The sequence below is a fragment of the Lissotriton helveticus genome, chromosome 8, assembly GCF_964261635.1.
Source record: "Lissotriton helveticus chromosome 8, aLisHel1.1, whole genome shotgun sequence".
NCBI lineage: Eukaryota > Metazoa > Chordata > Amphibia > Caudata > Salamandridae > Lissotriton > Lissotriton helveticus.
Window position 1 is genome coordinate 906,604,000 of NC_136069.1, and position 27,035 is coordinate 906,631,034.

At 44.6% G+C, this 27,035-nt stretch overlaps 1 protein-coding gene across 4 annotated transcripts in view; it reads right to left on the reverse strand.

Moving 5' to 3' along the window:
• The window catches only part of ARL13B (ARF like GTPase 13B), a 669,439-nt gene that overhangs the window by 103,822 nt on the left and 538,582 nt on the right, over positions 1-27,035 (reverse strand). For all 4 annotated transcript variants that reach the window (XM_078657718.1, XM_078657719.1, XM_078657716.1 and 1 more), the window contains 2 exons: positions 21,376-21,578; positions 5,541-5,655 (listed from right to left, as the gene is read on the reverse strand). In XM_078657718.1, the coding sequence (XP_078513844.1) occupies positions 5,541-5,655; positions 21,376-21,578 (318 nt within the window). The remainder of the gene's footprint in view (positions 1-5,540; positions 5,656-21,375; positions 21,579-27,035) is intronic.

A 27,035-nucleotide genomic window follows, 5' to 3' on the forward strand; every position in this document is an offset into this window, starting at 1 on the left:
TTCCTTCTGAGATCAGGACCATGTCGGAGAGATTTCCCAGATGCTGTGCTCACTTTAACTTCAGGTCCCACTGCAAAAACCGCACATACCACCTGGCATACTTTACCAGCAGGAGGCCATGAGGCCCAACAGCCTCACCCGAAATCCAGGAGAGACTGAAACATCGGAATTATACCATGAATATCCTGGACTCGCTTCTTGGCAGGAAAGGCCAGAAACTGCACTGTGCCCAGAACAGCCCCAATGATAGGGAGCATCTAAAAAGTAGTCAGGTGGACTTTGGCAGGTTTATACAGAACCCCAGGAAATGCATAAGGTTCACCATAGTGTGAAGGTGGGAGACGATAGCCTGGAGCGAGGATGCCTTCCACAGCCGGTAATCGAGGTAGGGGAAGACTGACTCCTGAACCTGCGCAGATGAGCTGCGACCAACACCATCACCTTGGTGAACACCCAAGGGGTGCTGGTAAGGCGGAAAGGGAGCACGGTAAACTGAAAAAGCTTGCGGCCTACCTTGAATCGCAGGCAACGCCTGTGGCCCGGCAGGATGGGGATGTGAAAATATGCATCCTGCAGGTCCAATGCTACCAACCCAGTCTTCTTGGTCTAAGGCAGATACGACCAGAGCTAAAGTAAGCATCTTGAACTTCTTGAGGAAGAGATTGACAGTCCGAAGATCTGAAATGGGCCATAGCCCCTTATTCTTCTTTGGCATCAGAAGGTAGCGGGAATTACAGCCACTGCCTACGTCTGAATCCGGGGATCTCGCTATAGCTCCCTTGGCCAGGAGAGCTGTAACTTCCTCTTGGCGCAATTTTAAATGATCCTCCGCCAGCCATTCTTGATATGGCAGAATGGGAGGAGGAAAAGAAAGGAAAGGTAGAGAATAGCCCTCTTGAATGATCTGCAAGACCCACTTGTCCGATATTATGGACCTCCAGTGAGGGAGATGATGATGGAATCTCTCATCAACTGGAGTGGCCTTGCAGAGTCAGACTAGAAGTGCATGGAGGCTACGGCTGTGGAGGACAGGATGGCCGATGACCTCTGGTTTCCATTCCTTGGTCGCAATGAAACGCGGCCCCGTACAACTTGGGAAGCCTGTGCAGAGCGGTGGCTGGGATAGGGCTGATGCGGTGGAAACCCCTTCTGTTGCCACGAAAGGGGCGAAAGCTAGACAGGCCACGATTTGTAGAAGAGAGGCCCAAGGATTTGGCCATTGCTTGAGAGTCGTTGAACCACACAATGGCCAAGTCTGCCTTCTCCCCAAAAGATGTGATCCATCAAACTGTAAGTCCATCAAGTTTGCCTGGACATCGCTGGAGAAGCCAGTTGTCGTAAGTCAGGTATAGCGTTGCAAGGTCAGTTGATTAAATAGTTCTATCCAGCAAATCAGCTGCGTCAAGGCCACACCTTATGGCGAATTTTGCTGCAGCTCTCCCATCTTTAACCCCCTGACAGAGCACAGGACTTGCGGCAGCACTTGCACAACCAGCTCCCAAAGGAAGTGGGAGAAACGGCACAATAAGCATGCAGTATTCACTTACCATAATGCCAGGCTGGAGGAAGAAAACATCTTCCCAAGTGATTCCAGCCTCAAGGATTCCCTATCCCGAGGGGTGGAAGGGAATGCGCCCTGGGAGGTACAAGCCTGCACCACCAAGCTTTCAGGGTTGGGATGTTGACTGAGGACTTTGGGTGATGGCGGTGTGCAATTGTCCTACTCACAGGGTCCCCTGGTCTAGGCTTGGCCCACGTGCCTAGAAGGACATCAGTAAGGGCTTCATTGAAGGTCAAAAGGGGTTCAGAGGTGGAAGCCCCAGGTTGAAGCACTTTGGTCAGGAGATTAGTCCTGAGCTGCATAGAGGGCAACTCTAGTCCAAGGACCTCGGCTGTCCTCTCCGTAGCCACAGTTGGAGGAGAGAGCATGCCAGTATCTGGGGAACTGTCCAGTCCACTGCCTCCCCAAGTTCCCCATACCTGTCTAACTGCTCTTCAGAATCATCCTAGTGTTCTAAAGGGTTCATTGACCCACCCCAATCCTATCCTGAACCCAAAACATAATCAAAATGTTCAAACAACAACATAGGTTCAATCGGGGTCGAGTGACGCCGTTCCAGGTCCGTGCCGTCGGGGATAAGGATGGGGTTGGCCCCGCCGGTTGGCACCAGCGGCACTGAAGGCACAGACTTCGGGTTCGATGCTGAGGAAGTTTGCAATGGTACCACCAGCGCCGTCCCAGTTCCGGGATCGGATGTGAGAGGTGTGGCGCCGCGGCCAGGGCGACTGACGCTGGAATCTGGGGATCAGGGTTCGATCCCCGGCGGCAGGTTAGCCCAGCACCATGTGACTCTGGGCAATAGCTCGCTTAATCTTTCCGACGGCCCCCAGCGCCTAGAAACCCTTACGGTTGATTGTGCGCTTTACAAATGTGGATTATTATTTATTATATTATTATTATTATTATCCCCGAGCCCTCACTGGTGCTGTGGCCGGAGCAGACAGCATCAAATCCGATGGGGCCCCTTCCGATACTGATGCACGGGGTCTAACCAGAGGGGTCAGCCCGCTCAAATATGCGGTGCATTATTTCGTAAAACTCTTTAATTTGAGCGGGGGTCACTCCAGCTCCAGGAAAGGGAGGGAGGCACAAAGTCGACCCTGGCTCTGCCTCCGCAGAACCATGCCTAGAGCGTCAGTGCTCCTTACCTCGTTCATCGACGGACGACAGTCGAGGTGAAGAGGAAGTCCGCTTGGACTACTTCTTCTTGTGCCTCTTCCCCGAGTGTCCCGAAGACCTCAAGTGAGATGAAGAGGAGTTTGGGCTCAGGGAACGGTCCAGCAACCTCTTCTTCAGTCGGGAACAGGACCTCTGCCGAGTCTCGCTGGATTGTGTCAGCAGCCGGACCGCAAGAAGCTTCATAGTCCGCTCCCGCAAGGCCTTCGGAGCCACAGCCTGATAGTCTGAGCACACCTTCGAGCTGTGGTCGCAGTTGAGACACCAGAGACAGACGAGAAGGAGGGTTGGTAACCGACATCATACGGTGATAGGCGCCGCACGGTTTAAACCCTGTCTTCCTCAAAGACATCCTCGCACACAATGTGATTTTTTTTTTCAAAGTCGACAAAAAGTCTAAAAAAAGTTCTGTCAAAAAGCAAAAGAGGGGTAGCTCTTCCCAGATGGATGCTGAACTGGCGCAGAAAAAAAAGAACTGACGTCCGTGCACCTGGGTAGTGCCTATATAGGTGGCTGTGACATCATAACTGACGCTAATAATGCTGAAGACGTCACGCAGAGGAGAATGGAGACACCCATTGGCAGGCGCAGGGGGGTATTGCGGGAGCAAAAGATTCCGGATCCAGCCTGATGACTGGGAAATTCGTAGGTAAGGAATCTGCAGCTAGAAGTCTATCAGATAATGTATAAAACTCTCTCAATAAGGTGCGTCCCTCAGCGTGGTATATTCTGAGCGTTACCCAACAGTAACCAATCATATCTCATGGAAGGAGAGACTTACTACAATGGTGCCATTCGCCACAATAACTTGGCAGTGTCTTTCAATGTGGGAGTTGGGCCGTGTGCTTCCCTGGGTCCTGAAACCTATTCCCCATGATTCAAGAGCCATCAAACCTTCCCCAGTGATCAACGCCTTACATAAGTTTCTCTATCCTTCTTAAATGGATTATCTTATCTCTTGTTCCCAGGTTGACTTCTCTATTGGCTGCTTTGGTTTTAGGTTCTGTGGCTTCTGATCCTCCCTAGATATCTCCACCTCTCTTGCTTTTGAGGGACCATTACCACCTACTTTACTTTCATGTCAGATGACTCCATCAAAATAACTTGCTGTGTATAGTCTCTCTGGGACTATAAGCACCATGGAACTTCCACAATTTATCAAGCCATTCCAGCAGTAGTTTTTTTTTGCTTTTGAGATGTCACATACCACCTGGCAATGTGTGGGGGTTAGAAAGTTAGGATTGAGGGTTGAGTGGACTGCTCTGTAGGCACGGCATCACACTTTAATCTGATTGTATCCTCAGAAGCCAGTGAGTGACATTGTCAAATTTTCTAGACTATGAGACAGGTCTAGCAGTGGAATGTGGTTTGGCAGACTTTAGTCACTATTTGATTCTTAATCCCATCTGTCTGGAACAGATTCATGTTTTGCCTTTGGCTTTTCGGATAGGCCCAGACAAGGAATGATGTTCCTGACTGAATGCCTTTCAGGGTTCTCTGTCCTAAATTAGATTGCTTGTGGCCTGTTCAGCACCACAGCCATTTGGGCTTGCAGTTCTCAAACCTTTTTCACATCCTGACAACTTTCTTTTAAGTCTTACTCATCACATCTGAATATCTACCATTTTCTTTAACTCTTTTTTTTATCATCAGATTAACTAATTTGCCCAATGTTTTTCTCCCCAAAAATGTTTGCAAGCTTTATATGGCTCTCAGTACTTCTATAACAAAAACTATTTCACGATTTCTGTCAGTAGTTAGTCTCTTCTTGCTGCAGCCTCATCCACTAGGTGTTTCCACTTAGTCATCTGAATGTAAAAAATCGCACATAAGTTTACATTCAACTGTAGTCAAGTAGAGTAAACAGTTTCTGGGTGCCATTGAACCTTCTCTTAAAGGTCTCTCAAACCACGCTCACTGGTAAGGTCTAAGTTACCTTGACAAATTCTGCATTCTAAGCAACAATGGGCATCAGATGAAAGGTTTGAAATCGGATGGAAAAGAGGAATTCTGCTGGGACATCAAAGAGCTCCAAGATTTTACATTGGTTTAAGTTGCTTCTTCTATACTTTCCCTTAACGGGTTCACACTTTATAGTTGCTCGACAACTGGGCATGTGCTATAGGTTTCCTTCAATGAAACACAAGGCACTGGTTCAACAACAAATAGCACAACAATTATGTTTTAATCAGTTTTTAGTCTCCTTTAGCATAAATTCAAGAGCTTCCATGTGTTGTGAAGCAAGTTCACATGTAAGCATCATTTAAACTATTTGCTACTTCAAGGGCAGCAGACGTATTCACAGGCTGATCATTAGAAAAAATCTGTTCCTTTTGCTATCTGATGCCTTTTGACACAGGCAAACTGGCCTCCATACATCACAACGATGGTAAATAAAGCCAGCTCTCTACGCCACGGTATTAAATTATTCGAAACAAACATAGACTCATTTCAATCCGATGGCAGGTACAAATGTATGCGACAAAAAAATAAAAACTGCCATATGATTCACAAAAAAATGTGCACAGAAACATTGCTTTAAGGAAATAAAAACGAAAGGCGATTGTGAAATCAAATTAAATGTTGTGTTAATGTGCTAGATTAGAACTTCTAGTTAACAGTGTGGTAATTTTTTTAATTGCTACTATGTAGACATTAACGTTTGGCTAATCTCCTCTTTCTGTATCTGGAAATGAACAAAAGTGACATTTTCAAAAGTAAAAAAACATTCATTCTAAGCAGTTTGCCACCTCAGTTTGACGATGTCTATTGTAAGCCATAGGAACAGAAATAGTTTCCTTACCTCTGTTATAACAGCAGAAATGGGTTGAAAAGGATTTACTGTGACAAGTTCAGCATCCTCCTCTCCCAAAACAGTTCTTCCTTCCCGTTCAGCTTCTTCCTTCTCTTGTTGATCTCTAGTATTAGAAGGGAATATTCCATTAGTAGACTGTAATGTTACAATACAGAATTGAATCAAGAGAGGAAAAAATAAAGAAATGGGCAAGAATGATGACATTCATAAAAATCAAACAAATTAACATCTCAAAATTAGTAGAAAATACATGTCACATTTAAGAAGCGAAAAAACAAGCACGTTAAATACAACAATTATTTTGCCACTTATTTAAATCAATGTCTGCAGACTGACTACACCAGCAATTCCCAATCTTTTCCACGAGGAAGAACCCCTAAAATACATTCTCATGTCCAGATGAAATTTATAATAAAAGAGCTGTTATTGATTTGAGGTTAGGAGCAGGAAAAAATGAAGCATTTTCCTATCTTTGCTTAGTATAATCTTTTTAAGTATCAAATTAAAATAAAGTCTAATTAAACTTCTAAATAAAGTTTTATCCCAAGTAAATGTAAAGATTACTTTCAGTTAGACATTTTAGCTTGGTTCGTTTTGCATGATTGATGAACACTTGGCCGGATATTTGATGACCACACTTACTTCTTACTCAACAAGCAGCGGACAAACAATTCTTTTATTTTGTTTTAACACTTATAGCGCACACGAAAGATGGCTCAGAGACAAAAAGTTAAAACTGCTTTTGAGGATTTTCCTTTCTATCTGAAATCCAGAAAACATCAGGAGGACACCTTATTGAATGTTATCTTCAAAGTTCAATCACACTGTAGTTCAGTCAGTTCTTGCAGGCGAAGTATATTTTGTGAATATGGGGAGAGCTCAAAATATTGTTAACAAAGTCGTACATTTCTAATGAAAAAAGGGTAGTAAATGATGGTTAATTAATGGAATGGCTTCTTACAAACTGTCTGACAATGAGTCTGATGTAGCAGTGAAAGTATTTCAATATCTCCACTTCAAATGTGTTTTATTCCAAACTTTGAGTTTGTTCTTGAATGTAGGAACTTAATATGTGGAGTCAGAAATATTTCTTAAACCATACACTTAGGTAATGTTATGTATGCAAAAAACACGGTTTTGGACAAAGCACTACTTCACATTTACAGATGGACAGACACATTTTGATGGCTACATCTGGCCATCGATTAGAGGAGAATCTGGAAAAAGGGGTTGAGAGCCAAACCAATAGTTTCTAATGTCCACCTTCCAAATTATGACTCCAGGATAAAAGCCTTGAGCCTCAACAACAGGGATGTCCTAAGCAACGTGCGAAGGAAAAAGACAGGATTGGGGGCATTCCTCACCCTTCTGACTGACACCTTAGCAACTTAAGCTTTCCTTACTGAGAGAGAAGGGTGGTTAATGTCCCACGCCATGCTTCAGTCACCACAGTTTAAGCACGTCAGATGTTGCTTGATAGTGCTCTACGTGTTACAATAAAAACAAGCAGGGTGTAAAGGTGCTTCAGTCATCACAGCTCAAGCAGGTTACTTTGAATGCTTAAGTTGGTGCCATAAGAGCCAGACAGGATCGAATACTGTAGGTCCCTCTTTTGGTTCACGTGATGTAAACAAGCACTGGCAATGCCAACAGGTCTTGCTTTAAAGGAATGCTGTATGGCAATGTGAAGCATTACAATGCTGATGAAAGCTGTGCTGTCTAGATAGACCATAAAAAATGACATCCTGTAAATAACCACCATCATACATTGATGGATTGTAGTCCATTCTTCAATTCTGGCATTTCAAAAGTCTCGTTTTCCACTTAAAGAATGAAATTATAAGCTTCAACAGACAGAGTGCTGGTGTTTAAAAGAACAGGACTGGCTGAAGGTTAACTCTTGCGACGTGATCAGCTGGTATATATTTTAAATAGTGCTAATTAGTACTGAAACGTGCTACAAAGGTTTCAAAAAAATCAGAGGGCGAGAGAGAAGCAGCGATTTATTCAGCTTCCCAGGCTGGTCATTAGGTAATCAGGATGATGAATCACGTGGTTCATTTTTCAGAGTCTCTTGGAAAATCGTAATGGAGGCTCTCAGCCACACTGTCACGACAGCACTATTTCTTGATTCTCCGCTTGTTTGATTAAGTTGGATGAGTCATCATTGGGTCTTAGCATCGGAGTGTCCCATTCTCCAGATGTTTCATTATCCTCCACCAGGAGGAAGCCTGTCTGGTGTGCGACAGTCGTGAGTGGAAAAAGTGAATAAAAAAAAATCATATCTTCTCTCATCTGTGGATTGTCTTTATTTTCACGAGGGAGAAGGTTAAAAAAGACGGATGGTGCTTAATAAGGATATTTAATGGTCCACTGCATCTTGTGAAAGGTCGGTCAACATGTTTCAGCTTATGTTGCCCATACAGGTCGGTTGGCTTTCCTCAGGAGCAAAGGATTCAGCCGTCTCTCATGTCAGGAGGCTGTGTATATAGTAAGGAAAGGCAAGTTGATTCGTTCACCCTTCTTCGTCAACTGGTTAGGTTTGTACGTGTAGTTGACAAGAGGGCTATAGGCCACAATTTGGTCTATGACTGTGGATGATAAACCAAAGGGGAAGGATAATAGAAGAAATAAAAAGAGAGTTAATAACTTCATGTTTGCACAGTTTTTTTTCACACAGATTTCTCAAAGGTTTATTAGGTTTCGAATATTTACTTAAATCAGCATGCAGGGGAGAGAATTGCTTCCCCTTACTATATGCAGTTGTTTGGCATAATGCAACTGGTAGTGGTAGCCGCCTGTCATGTACCAGGGACCAAAAGGGGGTGAATGGTATTATTGTGTTACAAGATGTTTTTCTACTGGGCGTGAAAATTAAAATTAAGGACTTGAGGAGGAGCTTAGCGCGCACCCAAGATGGTCGCGTGAGCTTAGAGCTCCCGGACCTTCGCCACCTCCATCGACTATCCTGCAACTAATCCTGATTTGGACGACGGGCTTTTGTGGTCGAGAACCTGCTGATCACTTATCCGTTTGCGAATTTCGAATTGGTCTCCGGGAACCGAAGATATGGCTTTTTGAATGTTGGCGGCCTGCTCCATGGCACTGCCCCGGGCTTGCCTACTCTGCCAGCCGGGTAATAATTGAATAACAGCGGCCTGCGCTACCCTCCCTTGCCCGGTCTTCTACTTTCGGTTTCGATTCTGACGACCCTACGTCATTGACCTTGCCTTGGTCGCCCTGGTTGCTTGCTTCACTCAACTATTCGCAACATCGCTCGGAGATCCGGACTTTCTTGCTCTTTGCCTAGTGATTGGTCCTCACTTTATTCTCTGAGTTTCTGCGGGCACATCGAGTGTAGCCATTTTCACTAGGTCTCAGAATACCCTCCGGGGCACACGACCTAAGATGGCCACCAAGCCTGAAGCAGAGAGGCGCAAGACCAGACCGGCAGCTCGAGGAGGTTCTGTCCAATCCAACGTCATGGACCGGTATACCCTCACTAAGAGCTCTCCGAGCGGAATGGCTAAACCCCCGGCCGGCTTTGTGGACGACTCCCTGCGTGGTGATGACCCGTCGTTGAAAGACGTCATGTGCGCCATTGCTGGGATGAAGGCCGCGATGGGACAACAGTATGAGGCCCTCACCCACAAGCTGGACACTGTTGCCATAGACGTCAATCTGATCAGGGCGGATCTCGCAAAAACCAACGAAAAGGTCAAGTCTCTCGACCTGAAGACTACTAGTCTTATCACCGACGTTCTCTGACCTCCAGACGGAGGTCGGTAATCTGAGATCCGCCCGTGACTATCTCTCCCGTCGCTTGGACGATTTTGAGGGCCGAGCACGACGGAACAACGTCCGACTGGTCGGTGTCCCGGAGAAGACAGACTCGTCAGCTGTGGACCTACTGGTGGAGGACCTTGTCCTAAATCATTTAGCGCCCAAGGGCCTGAGCGAGTTTTTTGCAGTAGAACGGGCCCACGGTGTCCCGGGTGGCCCGCCCAAGCTGGGTGCCTCTCCGCGCCCCATCATTGCGCGGATTTTCAACTTTCGTGACAGAGATGTGATACTGCAGGCTTCCCGCACATCAGGCCCCACGGAATATGAGAACGCTGCGGTCAGCTTTTACCCGGACTTCACCCAGCAAGTCCAGAAACAGCGGCTGGGATTTCAAGGAGTGAAGAAGAGACTGAGAGACAGGGACATGAAATATGCCATGCTTTTCCCGGCTCGATTGCGTATCGTCCATAACGATAGAACATTTTTCTTTGACCATCCTGCAGCGGCTAATGACTGGTTGGACTCGCTGCCTACGGTACGAGGGCGATTTGAACAATCGGGACCTTCCGGTGGAGCGGAGGGCGGCCCGACGGAGCAGGAATAGGGAGTGACATCGGCCCCCGGACCAACGTTTTGACTTTCGGCAGTGGTTCGCTGTTATACTGATAATGATTGCTACTCCGTTGTCTTACTGGGGTGTGGGTGAGGGGTGGGTGAGACTTCCTCCTCTGGGGTTCTTTTCGTAGATTAGTTGTATGTTAGGGCGACAGGCACGCTGCGAGTTGGGGTGGCTTTTGAGTCTAACGCAGGGGTGCGGGTGGGGGGTATGATGTTGTTCTGGGGGGTTGGGAAGTTCAGGGATGTGTTTCTTTGTTTTTTTCAAGGCATAATACTTATGATCTTCTGTGTTGTGGTGTCGCGGCTGGTGTGGGGGGGGGACTTGGGGTGGACTCTGGGATGGGGGATAGGGGACCACGGATACTGTGTTGGAATGTAAATGGTCTGGGAGACAGAATTAAACGGGGAGTGGTCTTGCAGTTACTGAGACGCTTGTCCCCTGATGTGGTTTTGCTTCAGGAGACGCACTTGCTGGGTAATATGTGCCACGCCATGAATAGGCGTGGCTATCGTCTCATTGCACACTCAGGTTTCACTTCTGGCTCCAGAGGGGTGGGCATTCTAATCCGGACCGCCCTCGCCCTTGCTGTTGACGACATTATACTTGACGATAGAGGGCGGTACGCCGCCATTGTGGGGCGTTGGGAGGGTAGGGTGGTTACATTATTTTCTGTCTACATACCCCCCGGTCTTCAATCTACAACCTATGCAGATCTGGGAAGAGTGATTCTGGGAGTCCCCGAGGGTTTGCTTGTGGTCGGGGGAGACTTTAATTCAGTAGTGTCTGGGATGTGTGATCGTTACCCTCCCCGAGTTCTCGCTAAGTTCCAATCCTGGCTTGGGGACTTCCTGGAGGCGCTGGGGCTGACCGATTGTTGGCGCTTACATCATCCTGGACAACAACAGTATACCTTTCACTCTGGGACCCACGGCAGCCTTTCGAGATTGGATTATGTTTTGATGCCCTCCTCCCAGACTTCCCGTATAGGGGAGGTGAAACATCTTGCCAGGGGTATTTCGGATCATTCCCCACTGTGGTTGGTTGTGAACGCACATGGGGGATCGGAGGGTCGAGTGGCCCCGATCAACCCATGGTACCTCCGTGATCCTAAGATTAGAGCGGAACTACTTAAGACAATTGATCAATACTTTGCCGAAAATGTGGGGTCAGTCTCCTCTTATGTCTCCTTGTGGGAGGCGTACAAAACTGTAATTCGGGGGCAGGCCCTCTCGTCGATTGGCAATGTTAAGAGATGTAGACGAGAGGAGGTTGTCCGTCTTGAGACTGAAATTACCGTTCTTGAGGGAGAGTTTGATGCTGGGGTCTCCCCTGAGAGGCTTCATCTGTTGGACCTAAAACGACAAGAGTACAGAGCTCTGGTGACTGATGCAGCGAAGGAGATGAGTCGTGAACAGCAAGGACGTCTGTATGATGTGGGTGATAAGGCTGGGAAGTTGCTTGCTTGGTTGGATAGGAGAGAATGCGCGAGTCGAGTGGTTCCTGTTGTAGTTGACGCGAATGGTGACAGTATCACGGACCCTGCTGGGATTGTTGAGAGGTTCGCCGATTATTTTCGGGTAGTGTACTCCCCTGTGTCCGATAGACTGGAGCAGGACTCTCACATGCTTTTACGCGATATTTCGCTACCATGCTTGTCTGATTCTGAGAGGGACCTGCTGGAAGCTCCGCCCACGGCGGATGAAGTTGCGACCGCTATCCGTTCGATCCGCTCCGGGAAGGCCTCGGGCCCTAATGGACTCCCTATAGAACTTTACAAGCTCCGTCCGGATGTGCTGGCACCATATATGCGATCTATGTTTTTGGAATCACTGGCGGACGGGTTTCTTCCTCCTGACCAGAGATTGGCTTCCATAGTGGTTATTCATAAAGAGGGTAAGCCACGTGACCGCTGCGAATCATACAGACCCATTTCCCTAATAAATGCTGAACCCAAGATCCTGGCCAAAGTTCTCGCTAATCGTCTGGTGGCTGTTATGGGCGATCTGGTTCATCCGGACCAGTCCGGATTTATACCACATCGCAATACGGCACTTAATCTTCGGCGCTTGCATGGAGTCCTCGCGCGAGCGGGGACATTGAGAGAGTCGGCCATCTTGGCGTCTTTGGACGCCACCATGGCGTTTGACACGATTGAATGGCCCTATCTTTGGGCGGTCCTTTCCAAATTCGGGTTTGGGCCCACCTTTATCCGTTGGGTTCGATTGCTTTATGCTGATCCCTTAGCCCAGGTAGTGGTGAATGGACGTGTCTCGGCCTCCTTTGCTCTTGGTAGAGGTACGCGCCAGGGCTGTCCGCTGTCCCCACTCTTGTTTGCCCTTGCTTTAGAGCCACTGGCGGCTTGGTTGCGATGGGAACCATCCATGAAGGGCATTCGATGGTCTCCGGAATTTGAAGACCGTGTATCTCTGTATGCAGATGATATCCTTTTGTACCTCACATCGCCCCGAAAGTCGTTAATCGTCCTTTTCGACGTTTTGACTTCTTTCCGTAAAAATTCCGGCTTAGTTATAAATTGGTCTAAATCTTGCGTCTATGTTCTCTCCGGTGATACTCCTCTCCTGCCCCGTGATTGTCCTATTCCGGTGGTACTAGATGGTTTCAAATATCTGGGAATCTTTGTCACCTTGGACCCCACACTTCGGTATGAGCGCAATCTGCTGCCCCCTCTCAGACGCCTTCGGGCGGATGTCGGGACTTGGAGCGGACTCCCCCTTTCTCCCTTGGGACGAGCTGCGTTGTTTAAGATGATGTCGCTCCCTCGATTCCTTTATGCGCTTCAAAACACGCTTGATGTAGTGCCAGCGGATTATTTTCGTGAGATTGAGAGTCTACAGCGGCAATTGTTATGGGGGGGCCGTCCTCGCATCGCCCTCTCGAAGCTTACACTCCCTTGGTACGATGGCGGCATCGCTCTCCCGGACATTCGTCGCTATTACTGGGCCTCTCAATTGGGGGCCATCAACCATGGCACCTACACTCCCCCACTAAACCCGGCTTTTGCGATGGACAGATGGTTGCTACCCGGTGGGGACTACAATAGGGCTCTATATGCGAAATCAGCTGGCGAACCTCTTACGGGCCCCACTAAAACAGCAGTGCAGGTGTGGCGTAGAGCTACGGCGGCCACGGGATGGGCTGACAGGTTGACCCGGGCTACCCCACTATATGCTTCGGATAAACTGGGCTCCCTTTGGCAATCGAAGGGATTTGATCGGTGGGACATGATCGGGATCAGTAGGGTGGATGACGTATGGATCAAGGGCAGGGTCAAGACGTTTGAGGAATTGAAAGTTGAGTATGGGCTGAATGATAAGGAATTTTTCAGATATGCGCAAGTCCGGCATGCGGTCTTGTCTGTTTTTCCACTAGGCTCGGACGTGCCGGAGGCGTCCCCGCTCGAGGATCGGATTCTGGATGGCCACGTTCCTGATAGCACGATTTCGCTAATTTATAAAAAGTTGATCAATACCAGGACTGATCTACTAGATGGTCTTCGAGGGTTGTGGACCAGAGATGGTCTAGAACTCGATGATGAGGACTGGCAGTCCGCTATTTCCTCCCCGAAGGAAGTGGCTATCCCGGCACGTCTTCGGTTCGTTCAACTGAAAATTTTGCATAGGGTGTATGTGACTGGCCCACGTCTGGTTCGAATGGGATTTTCGATGGATGGCTTGTGCAGGCGCGGATGCGGTATGGTGGCTACGTTCCTTCATATTATCTGGGAATGCCCTGCTGTGCTACGTTATTGGAACCGCGTGCATGAAGTAATGAGTGAGGTCACGGGAGTGCGATTAATGCCTGAAGCGCGAAGATGCTTGTTGAACGTCTGGGAGCCGAATGACTACAATCAAGCGCAGCTCCGTTGGGCGACCTTGGGCAACATGGTAGCCAAGCGTGATATTGCCCAATTGTGGGGCGCTCAGAGGCCTCCGACACTTCTGGGGTGGACACAAAACATGGATTGGTGCATGTTTCGAGAAAAAACTGTGTATGTTTCCCGTGGCAGACCAGGCAAGTGGGGGAAAGTGTGGACCCAATGGAACGCATACCGTGGAGATATATGTACTCCCCCAATGTCGGAATTTGATGATGATTTGTCTTCCTCCCAACCTGACATTTCCTCCGCAGGAATATAGTTGTTTTGTATATATTTTGGTCTCCTTTCCCCCCCCTCTCCTCCCCCCCCCAATTATTGATTGCACTACCGCTTGATTCTCTATGTACCCCCCCCCCCCACAGGCCACGTGATGACCCGTTTTAATGTACTGCCTTGTTTTGTATTGTTTTTTTGTTATCTTGTTTTAAAATCAATAAAAAGTAAAAAAAAAAAAAAATTAAGGACTTGTTGCTCTTACAACTGTTACTAAGTTAGATTGTGCAAACCATATACTCTAAGACTGGCACGTAGCGTGTTATGAAGTGAATAAAGTTTAGACGTGTACTGCCGGTTGTACACTAACGTTCCACTATGGAGGCGATGGTACAGCGTGAAGGCCTCAAGGGAGAGGGTGGTTTATAAATAGCCTTACCTGTGCTCTTTGCACTGTGTCTTAGTTCAGTGAAGCCGGAAACGCAGCTTGTAATCCTCATGTGTGAGATTCTTGCGGCAGGTGCTACTGCTATCCTTCGTGTCCCGGAAGAGGAAGAGTGGTCAATGGGGGGCCCTAGATTATTCATAGCTCATCAAGCGATCAGATTGCCCACATTGTGTATGGCCATGTTGCCTAGGACCAGCTTGCCTGGTGTCGGTGTATAGATTGAATGAGCCATGTTCGTTTTATACAATGCTCTTATGCCAGTTATAGTATTGGGTTAATGGTCACAAATATGTTTTCATACTGCTGAAAAATTCAGGTAATGGCTTCGGAGTTCAGAGAGGAGAAGTGGTTCTAAAAACTCTGCCTTATGGGTAACGTAGTCTATTGCAAATTTGCTAGATGACTATAATGAACTGCCTCGTTCAGGATTATAATTGGTGTTTTTTTTATGTTATTCTGCATTCAGATATGGTGCCATTTTTTTATGAGAATGCACTAGTGGACTTTATAACTTACGGTACTTATTTATGTGGTTAATTCAATAAGTAGTGTCCGTACTTACGTTACACTGGTGATATTTTATGCTAGGAGGACATGTGTTCATTTTAAAAATAATAATGACCAGGGAATAGCATTGTTTAATCCTTTGGTATAGGCCCTCAGACGATACACCCACCTCTGTTCTTGTTTGAACAGGATGTGTTCTGCGTTTTCTTGACAGTATCTTGAGTCTAAGATGACCCAACGTAGGTCATCTATTGTGTGTTGTTCGATTATGTAATGGTTGCTCATCCTGGTGGTCGGATTTTTGCATCCAACATTGCTGTGATTTTACCCTATTCGTTGTTTAGCTCTGCAACAAGTCATTCCAATATATATTTTAGATTACAGGGGAATGTAATCATGTAGATTACGTGACGTGAATTACAGATCGAGTGGCGTCTCAGAGTCCTTTCTAGATCTCTAGTGAGTTGCAATGTCTTTATTGGCTGTGTGAGAGAGCAGACTGAGCATGGACCACAGGGGTAATGGCCTGTGACAGGGCTCATGCCCCAGGTAGTAAGTACGGTTTCTCTTACTTTCCTTTTTTGCGGCGTCTGGTGTGAACTAATATGACATTAATGTGTTTACTTCTCTTGCAAACCTCCGTTTTGGCCATTTGAGAGTTCCTGAGGTTAAGTTGCGACAGAGTCTGTTGAGGACTTGTTTTACTTTGTACAGCTGCTTTATGTGGTTACGCAGGTGAGAACGTCTTTGTCTTGATTATTTTGTGAGTTTCCAGGAGGCTGTCACGGTTCTGGTTAAGAGCTCTTTTTTGACACTTGGATATTATTTTATCTGTGTAGTCTCTTTTAGCTTCATGCCTAATGCTTGTTGTTTGTAATCCTTTTTTTCACTACAGTTTCTTTTGATGCGAAGAAATTGAATGTAGGGTAGGTTTTCTTCCAGAGGGCAGGGATGAAAGCTGTTGAAAGATAGACAATGTTTTACTGTTGGTTTGTAATCGGTTTTAGTTTTCAAACTGTTATCTTCTGTAAAAAATATTGAAATCTAGGAAGTCCAAAGTGCTGCTGTTGGATGTATAGATACTTTTAACCCCTTTGCTGCGGCCGCAATTTCCCCCCTGTGCTGTAAACAAACGAACAGGGCGGGGCCGTGACGGACCCCAGCCGTCATCAGCACACGCCCACCGCGGGGCGTGACGGCTGGGGTTCGTCACCAGCATGGGAGGGGTTAAAAAAATTCATCACAAGAGTTGAGCCAAATGTGGAAATCTGGTAAACTCTCTTTTGTGCCTTTCCAGATCATGATGATATCTACCATCTTTTCCAGGAGAGTAAATTGCATCTGTGTGGGTTGGTATTATTGAGGACATGTTTTCCTTCAAAAGTACTGACATATAGCCCTGCCGACTTGGGTGAAAGTGCTGCCCATGAAAGTCCCATGAGTTTGTAAATACAGGCTGCCTTCATACTCGAGGACATTTTCTGTGAGAGCAAGGCAACAGTATTCAACAACAAAGTGTGTCTGGGAGTGTGAAGTACCCAGTTTTGTTTGATGAGAATTTCTTCAATTGTTTTTAGCGTGGCATCTTGGGGAAGACTGGTATAAAGGCTCTCGACATCTAAGCCTAGTAGTAGTTCTGTTTCAAGGTCATATTCAATATCTTTTGGTTGGTTTAGAAGCTCTTGGGTGACCTTACGGTAAGTTGGTGTTTTTTTACACAATAGGTCTGAGAAAGAAGTCTACGAATTCTGACAGGGGTTAGAGGATGGAGTCGACCCCTGACACAATTGGGCCCCCAGGCAGTGGAGATATGCCTTTATGCATCTTCGGTAAAGAATAGAAGTATGGTATTCTTGATCAAATAGTATGAGATTTCAATCTTTCCTCTCCAACTCTGTTAGAATTCCCCTAAAAGGACCGAACACTGTTAGATCACAGTCCTTCCAGCAAAAATACTTGATATTTCAACCTCAAAATCGTTCCTACATAATTCAAAATCCTTACTTTCAGAAGCTATTTTTAATCAATATGCTTCTTTAGAAGTTTGACTTTATGTAACTAAAGAGTGCAGCTTCGCCTGTATCCAACTTTTCGGGAGACACAACGGAAAAGGCACTTTTTTTGCAGAGGATAATGAATATACACACTAAAATGAAATAAAAAAAATACAGAGCAAGTGTTGGCATACTATTGTTTAGTTACTCTGTCTCTCCAAGTCTAACGTAATGTAATTGCAGTGTAATGAGTGCTGGCATATTTCCCTTGTTGCCCCCCTCCAAACAGATGTCTGATTTGCACTCTGGCAAGTCTTTGAGACCTGGGATCTACTGCTAGAAAGGACAATTGGCCCCATTCTGCTTTTTCATAGTAAGAAAGAATTAATTGGGGTACTTACACCCTTGGCCCCAGTACCTGTTACACCAATGACAGTGATGGTCCTTACTAGGGGGCATCTCTATGAGGAAGTTGTTTCTGTTCATTTGTAGCTAAACAAATGAGCCCCCACATAGTGCCCCCTTTTCTAGGCCACCATCCTTGGATTTCATTCTTTCGTGTTTCTCCTCTGCCATAAATGTGAGGTCCCAAGGGTCTAGAGAATTAGGATACTGCATCTGAATGCAACCCTGTTTACCTCTTTCCTGCCACCTCATGTACTCACTTAAAAAAAATTCATCTCCCCATGCATAACAAAACATATTTTTGACCTTGTGTAGTGTAGCTGCTGATTATGTATAGCCCTTCAATACCTTTGGGTTTGGTCTGCCCTATATAAAACCCCACAGTTTGAAAGGCTAAAAGACATTTTTACCTAGACAGCCTGAGTGGGAAAAAAACATTTTTGCAGTGCTCCTGAAGATTATGATCCAGCGCAGTCATTCCAATGAAATCACACACATTAAAAAAAACAAGAAAGAAGAGGATGACAATTGAACTGTGGAACTTTGAAACTGTACAAGGTCCACATGGACCTCCTCAAGGCTGTCACAGGAGCACAAGTTTAATAATATGGATGATCAATTCCCAATATTCACACGCCACACAAAATATATCCATAAAGGTCTCTACAGGTATGGGCAATTATTTGTATAGTAATTGTTACCACCCAACCCAATGGTAATGTCTGCGATGTGTTTGTTAATACACAGGTCTCTAATCAATGGTTGAGGGATTGGGAACTGCTATCTAGTCTTGCCTTGCCAGTCAATACTTCCATCAGTTTAAAACAAAATATTTGTTTTATTCCCACTCTCTGATACAGCCGTTTGTATGTATGCAGTGGTGTCAAAACCTGTCAAGGTAACTGCTCCAGCTAATAAAAAGTCACTAATGGGTGTGGCATGAATTCCTAGATGGTAAATCAGGGACTTGCAACGTAAATCAGTGGGATAAGTCAATTTTGCTAATACCAACCCTAAACGATCCCAAAGAGTGGTTTGTGCAACGGGTGCCACTGGACTAAAATGTTAGCTCAAAAGTTGCCTGATGCCCCAGAATCACCAACCTCATACTATTAGCAAGGACAGTGGTGTCTAGAAAAAAGACCAGTGGCTTCGATATTTCGTAATACCTGGCCAGATGAAAAGGTGTTGGGAAGTTCAGAGTGGGGGAGGAAGAGGTGTAGCCAAATAAGATTGTACCTTGCAGCTGGCACCAAACACGTTGGTCAACTTAAAAAGTCTCTATCATGCTTCCTGTAGGCCACGGTTAAGATGTTCTAATTTCAAGGTGAAACATGTGACCTGGAGTATCTACTATGTTGAAAGAACACTAGGCTTAGGAACACGGTGACCAAAAACCTTTCAACAGCTGTACTTTGGAAATGAAAGATCTTATGGACATGATTTCAATTGTGCCACAATCAGGATGGACAGAACTCATTAAAAGATGCAACTCAGAAGGTCAGTGAAAAGTCATTGTTGCTGAGGGGGTGAAGTGTCTGTCAGGCCAGTTTCTTGAAACTCAAATGGTAAAAGGCCCTATGCTCAATGCTCAGCCAGGCAAAGTAGTGTGCTAAAGAACACTAAAGGTACAACAATGAGTGTAAACTCGTAGCAATGAACAGGCATGCAGATATATAATGACCTGCATACTTTAGGTCACCATCTAGTTCTTTGTCTTGATCGTAGTCAGCTGACCCACACCTCTTTTAGTTCGTAGGTGGCTCTCCCTTGAGTCAAGTGGCGTAATGCAGGCTAATGGTTATTGTGCTGTGCAGGACTAGCTCCTGTACTCTCAGAAGTCCTCGCCTGCAGTAGGACTTAGCAGGCACACTATTTCTACAGGAATTTCAGACTTGGTTCCAAGCTAACGGGGGAATGGCAACACAATGTCATTCCTGGTGCACATTCACCATCATTTGGCCTGTAAAATCTGAAAAGTCCAGAGTTTACTGGTTCCATGGGCGCAGTGCTTCTTCAGAGCTGGAGGAGCTGTTGAGAAGCCAAATCCCAATCAGAATAGATGCTTCGTTTTATTTTAAATAGCAAACCAGAGTAGATGGTATAATGGTAAGGCATTTTCAAAGCTTTCTACTCCAAGGTGGGACCTGGATATAGTGAACTCAAAGTGTATGAACCATGCCAAACCACTGGTATACAACCAACAAGTCATACAGAAGCTACTAAGGTCTTCTATCCGGGAAGGGCTGTATCCACTGAGCTATGCCCTTAATCACAGAACCACCTATTTGTGCATACAGCCATACCACATACTGAAAATGTACAGGCCTGCCTGTATTTCCCCATATACATCACTACTGGTAAACTTTCGCTTTCATTCTATTGTGGTGAGGAGTGGCTATCCAAGGATAGGGGTACCCTTAGAGTGTTGTTCCCTTAAACTACCAGAGTTAATTATTCTGCAAATGCGGCAAGAAACCTAGAATGTTGCTTCATCAATGGAATCAAGCAAACAAGACTGATGTACAAAAAAATACAGGGTAGCACAAACAAATAAAGCGAAGTAGTATATTAATTATGACTGTACAATGTAAAATCCAATAATGTATATAGCAAAACTAGTTTTCCTTAAATGGTCATGCAACCAATATTCTGCACCCCACCTCTCCTTTTGTCTGGCAGGCTCACTTGGTCCAACCCCAACATCAAAAGGTAAGCCAAGATAAAGTGGACTGCTTAGTAGGCTAAACATCCTAGTTCAAACTATATCCTAGCTTCAACATAAAGGCAATATAACGCCGTGACAAATTAAACATGCTACAGGATTTTCTCTTCTTTCGTCACTAACCTCCCAAAACTGCCTTGGCCTTTACAGTTGTAATATCGCTCAAGAGTTTTTGGAATAGTGTTTACACTGTTTACGCTCCTAAGTGGCCACTCATATTAGGCATGTGAAGTAGCTGTTCAAGGATATCTAGTAAAAATCTCATAAATGCTCTAAGTCATCAAAATTAAGTTAGGTTCTTGTTGCTGACAACTTTGTGAGACCTGGAAGTCAGTTCTGAATTCACAGCACTGCATAACTCAAACTCTTTCCTTCATTAAATTGGGTAATAATACTACTAGTGCAAGCAAACATGATAGGGAAATCACTACGTGATAGTTTTTTTTTTTTTTAGCATCAACAATTTTTTAGCATCAACAAAGAGATGACTATCAGCAACCTCCATAATCTTATTTGCCCTGCAGCTGCTCATTTTCAAAAATAACTTGTGGTAGATCTGTGTATGAGAGGGCTTTGCTCCATGAACACCCGTTCGCAAAATCGAAAGACACAAAGATGATTATTTAAGATTCAGAGAAGCCTGAAGAGACCTAATTCAGTTTGCGTACAAGCTAGGAAGAATCATGCTCTAGAGCCGAGCCGACACAAACCCACTCAAGTCTCTCTCCCAGGAATTCTATATGTCGCCAATAGACACTGCTTACTTTACTAAGAACAGTCTATGACACTTGCCAACCACACAACTGTTTCCACCACAACAAGGTTGTAGGCCTTTCTATGGAATGTTCAACTCAAATCTGGTACCCAAAGAATTGGAGAGCAAGGGTATGAATCGCCCAAAGTATGAACACCTCGCACCTCTCCTTCCCCTGAGGCAGTAGAATGTGTGAATAAAGCAATTTATAAGATGAATCCATACATTTTAAAACGGTTTACAGACATACACCATATATGGGTTTATATGCTTTGCATGTATAGCCAACGTGAACAATGTTTCGTGAAGTATTTGAGGGGGAAAAAATAATGAATCACTCCTGTAGGTATTGACTTAACATCAATCACATGAAACGTGAGATTATAGCTGAGGTTATGAATATTTGTAGAGAGATTTATTCATTTTCTTGCTCGTTATTGCAGTCCCTTATGTAGCAACGTAAGTAGCAAATGTTACCTCTCCTCCCGGAGCCTCTTCACTCGTTCTGCTCGCTCCCTCTTTTCCTGCTCCTCTTGTGCCTTTTGCTCAGCTGTGTCTTTTTGTATTCTTTCGTTTAGTGTATCAAAATCTTTTGATATGATTTGCAACAGCCACGTCAGACCTTTCTTTATGGATTTGTCAATTTTCTTACCATAACCAATGGCTGCTGAGCAAGGCTCCTGAAAAATATATGCAAGAAAACAGAGGGAGCATAAAGATAGGAACTGGTGAGTACTCGATTATCCCACTTGCAACAAAGCAAACAAATGCATGCTTTCAAGCTCTGATACTCCACACAGGCTACACTTGGCTAGAAAGGCCTTCTACGCAGGCCCCAGACATGTCATTACATTTTCTCCTCTAGCACTATTGGCCTGCCTCAGAAACAAAAATGTGTATTCTTAAATGAGCTGGTGCACACCTTTGCATTATGTAGCTTTATGAATGGCAACCGTGGCCACAAAACCTCAAGGCATACGTCTGCATTATCGCCAAGATTTGGAGAGACACACAAATGTGTCGAATTCACTAGTATTTTTGGAGTTTCTTTTTTGCCCGGGCTTTTGTGCCCTGAATTTTCACGTTGTTGAGAATCTTCAAGGGTTAAGAAAATTGTAAGAATTAAAATAATTAAAAAAAGACGGAGAACAGCTCCTCAGTATCTGTGACAAAGATAATAAGGCAAATGCTAATCCTACTGGACTCATTTGTCGTCTCAGATACCTTCTATAAACAGCAATTATTTGCTAGCCTACACATTGATTTGGGTATTTACAGAAATACCCAAGCCTATAAAGTTCCCACCACAGTTCACATCAAAGCACATCAGCTTCAGACATGGGGTCCCCCCCAGGATCATCTCTCTACACACTACTTTCAATACTTGTTTGCCACTTTAGCTGCTGTAATTACCACATTTGGTCTAAAATTCCACATAAATGCTGATGAGACTACATTTTCAATTGACCTCCATCAAGTCATAACATCATACTTATATTTAGACACCCCTCCCTGCGGAACATTTTATCGCAAAATTCAATGACATTAGACGCCTTGATCTCATCCGAAAAGGCCATCTCAGGCCGTTTGGAGTGATAATCTATCATCACAAGTGCAAACTTATTCATTATACCTTTGGAACTAAATGGTCCACAGATATCCATCACTACTCTCTTCCACGGTTTATCAGGATATTCGGTAGAAACAATAGGAAACTCCTCAATCCGATGGGACTTATCGCTACACATGCACTCCAGGCAATCACGTACGCATCCCTCTACATCTTTGTCCAGTCCCGGCCACCAAAATGTAGTTCTTGCTCTTCTCTTCATCCCCGACATTCCACTATGCCCTTCATGTAACAAATCAAGTAATCTTGCACGTAAACCGCTTGGTACTACCAATCTTCCATCTCTGCGGATAATTTTGTCCTCAATAGATAACTCTGACCAAACCGTCCAATATTCGCCAATTTCTTTTTTAAATTCTACACTGGAACTAGTAGGCACACTAAGATGTTGCATGAGTTCCACTAGAATAGCATCCTCCTCCACTGCAGCCTTCCACTCACTTTCCGTGATGGCTCTATTGCACGACTCAGAGACACTAGCCACCACATATTCGTCACCAGTATCATCTTCATCACCTACACACTAACGGTAACCTAGACAGACAATCAGCATTAATGTTGCTTATACCTAGCACATAATTCAAAGTGAAATCATATCCTTGCACTTGGTCAGGATGGTTAGGATCCAAATTCATCCCTAACATTTTTTTGTTCGCGCCAACCTAGCAAGGTTCTTCCCTTTTCTACTACATATACTTTGCTAGTTGCTTCCATATTCTTGTGAGATAATTTGCACTTAAAAAAACGTATTAAAGGTAACTTGACCCCACAATAACCCACAGGTTCAATGTCCGGGGAGTTCAACTTGCATTTACCAATTTTTATCCATGCATCCTTGTCTATGATCGTATATGGAGAGCACAAATCCGCCCACACTAGGATTTTAGTACCATTGATGCCCAGCAAACACTTAGGAGGATTGTATCCTTCACGAATTTCATTAATTTCATCATCATAGATCACACATACTTCTACTGTTTCTCTTTCATCAGATAACTCTTCTTCACTGTCCTCTTGTATGGCATGCACAGTATGCCTCCACTTGTTGGACGTACTGGTTTTGCACATACGAGCAAAATGCCCAATTCGTTTACACTTATCAGAATCAGCTGTATACCTGGTGCTGCCACATCTATAACATGCGAGATTAAATTTAGATTGGGAGTTCCTATTAATTTGAGGTGCACTTTCAACAAACTTGTCGCTTGCCTGCTTTCTATCCTTTTTCTTTTCAATGGCGCACACTTTGGTCTGATCCCCCTTATCTTTAACTTGATTTGAATTTAGTTCCTTAACGTACTTAGAAGTGCTTTCCAGGCGTTTTGCTACCTCTATGGATTTTTTTAAAGAGGGATCTTTTAGATCTAAGAGTTTTTCCTGTATTTTGATATTATTTGTTCTATTAATAAATTGGTCTCTTATTATTTCTTCTGTTGGATCTTTAAATTTGCATGTTGATGCAAATGTTCTAAGTACCGAAATGTACTGCTCAACAGATTCTCCAGACTGTTGTGCTCTAGAGAAAAACTTGTGTCTTTCAACTACAATGTTGATTTTCTTACCAAAATACTCTTCTAGAGCTTTTACTATCTCTACATACACATCAAAATTGTTAGTTACTTCGTCTACTTGGTTAGTGGAAAAAACTAGTTACATACCTGTACACTATGGTTCTCCAGTATTATCTTTCATAGATTCACATGCTTGTATCTTCCCCGTCGTCATGGTGGGAGTCTCACGGTAACAGAATGACTATAGCAGTATCAGAGTAAAACACTGCATAGAAAGTCCCATAGGGGACCATTATATTTGGTTGCCAAACCACCTCATTATTTGGACCAAAACTCAGCCAATCAGCTGCCAGCCCTGACATCACACTCCCCAGTAGAATCACCATACCTCAGATTTCCGACCCCGAGTGAGAGCCAAGGATATATCCAGAGATAAGAGGTCTACCTGAGTAACAGGGAAGTGGGAGGGTCGCATGTGAATCTATGAAAGATAATACTGGAGAACCATAGTGTACAGGTAAGTAACTAGTTTTTTCTCCAGTATTGAATCTTTCATAGATTCACATGCTTGTATCAGACTAGCGAGCAGTACTTATAGAAGATGCGTTGCTCAGGATAGAACCTCACGTACTGTGGGCTCTGCTCCTATTTTTTTGCATATAAATAAACAGCATCTTAGAATAGTTTTTTTTTGTTAATTGTACTCACTGCATGTCTGTTGAACAAACAGAATACCAATAAAGCAAAAGTATAACCTTAAAAGAAAGCAAATATATACACACATTGATATATAAATATTATATATATATATATATGTATAAATTCTTGAACAATACCTCAATGAAATAGATGGCGAAGAACTGCTTGTCCCACTGCTGCATCATGTCGCCATGCTGTATTTAGACAATAGTGTCTAGTAAAAGTGTGCACTTTTTTCCACGTTGCTGCTCGGCAAATGTCTGGCAGTGACGCTCCTGCAAAAAGGGTTGTGGAAGTTGCCATGTTTCTGGTGGAATGCGCATGTACTTTGGATTGGAGAGGATTACAGGCTTTGTCATGGCACAGAGAGATAGCCGAAGAAATCCATCTAGAAATACTGGCTCTTGAAAGCACCAACCCTTTCCTTGGACCAGAAAATGCTACAAAAAGCTGGTTTGTTTTTCTGAACGACTTCGTCCTGTCAATGTAGAACTTTAGACATCTTTTGACGTCTATGAAGTGTAGAGATTGCTCTGCAGGCGACGAAGGATCCTTAAAAAATGTAGGCAGTACCACAGGTTCGTTTAGATGAAATACGGATGGAACCTTTGGGATGAATTTAGGATTTGTCCTCAAGACAGCCTTGTCAGGACGAAATTGTAGAAAAGGTTCAGAAATCGAGAAAGCCTGAATTTCACTTACTCTCCTTGCTGAAGTGAGACCTAAAAGCAAGGCTGCTTTCCAGGAGAGAAATTGCAAATCCGTTTTATGCATCGGTTCAAAAGGAGACTTCATGAGTTGTGCTAGAACCGTGTTAAGCTGCCATGAGACTGTTGGACGGTGAACTGGAGGAAATGTCCTGAAAAGTTCCTTGAGAAATTCCTTTATTCCTCTCTGAGACCAGAGAGATGGACGGTCAGGATGTCTTCTATATCTTGAGATAGCTGCCAAATGCACCTTTATAGAAGCATGAGAAAGTTTTGCTCTAGCCAGATGCAAAAGATAAGGCAGGATTTGCTCTGAAGAAATATGAAAAGGATGAAGATTTCGAGAAGCGCACCATTGACAAAACCTCCTCCATTTTGCCGTATAGGTCTTGTTCGTAGAGATCGCCCGTGATTTGGAAAGAATCACTCTGCATTCTTGAGAAATGTTCAAAGATTGAAACTCATGTTCATGAGGTTCCATGCAGATAAATTGAGCGATTTCAAATTCGGATGAAGAATTTGGCCTTTGTTCATGGAAATCAAATTCTGAGAGAGCGGGAACTGAATCCTGGGTGCCACTGACAGCTTGAGGAGATCGGAGAACCACGCTTGTATCTGCAAAGCTGGAGCTATGAGAATCAAGTGGCACGGCTCCGATTTAATTTTCCGGATCACTTTTAAAATGAGAGGGAATGGGGGAAAGGCATATGCGAACATTATGGTCCAGCACATTTGGAGAGCATTGCCCCACAATCCTTTCTGATGGAATCTGCTTGCAAAGTGCTTACATTTTGAGTTGCGAACTGTCGGGAAAAGGTCCAGTGACGGGTTTTCCCATAGGCAGAAGACCTGGAACAGGTGATTCTGATGTAATTCCCATTCGTGAGAGACACTTGGAGATCTGCTGAGAGTAACTACCCTCGAGTTGTTTACTCCCGGAATGTGCTGCACTTGCAGCAAGATGTTGTGGAGAAGTAACCACCTCCAAATCTCCTGCGCTTGTCTTGAGAGAAGTTGCGACCTTGTACCCCCTTTGTTTTAGCAGGTAAAACATGGTAGTTGTTCTGTCGGTCCTGACTAGAACCGTGGAACCTCTGATCCTGGGTAGAAAAGCTTGTAATCCCAAGAACACTGCTTTTAACTCTAGTAGGTTAATGTGAAGATGCGATTCCCTTTCTGACCAATGACCTTGAATTTCCAAGTCTTGAAGATGAGCCCCCCAACCTTGCAGGGATGCGTCTGTCATCATTACATAACTGTGATGTTGAGGCTCGAATATCAGACCTTTTGTTAAGTGTTCTCTGATTGTCCACCATGACAGAGCTCTTTTTATCTGAGGAGAGATGGACACTTGATTTTGGAAAGATCCTAGAGATTGGATCCACTGTTTTTCCAGAAGTTCTTGAAGAGGCCTCATATGTAGCCTGCAAGAAGACATCATTCCCAACAATGATTTGTAGATCCTCACTGAAGTGAACTGCTTTTTTCGCAGTAGAGATGCCAGATTTAGTATCTTTTGAACCCGTTCCTCTGGAGGGTAAGCTTTCGCTTCTTTTGTGCGAAGCATAGCTCCTAGAAACTGAAGAGACT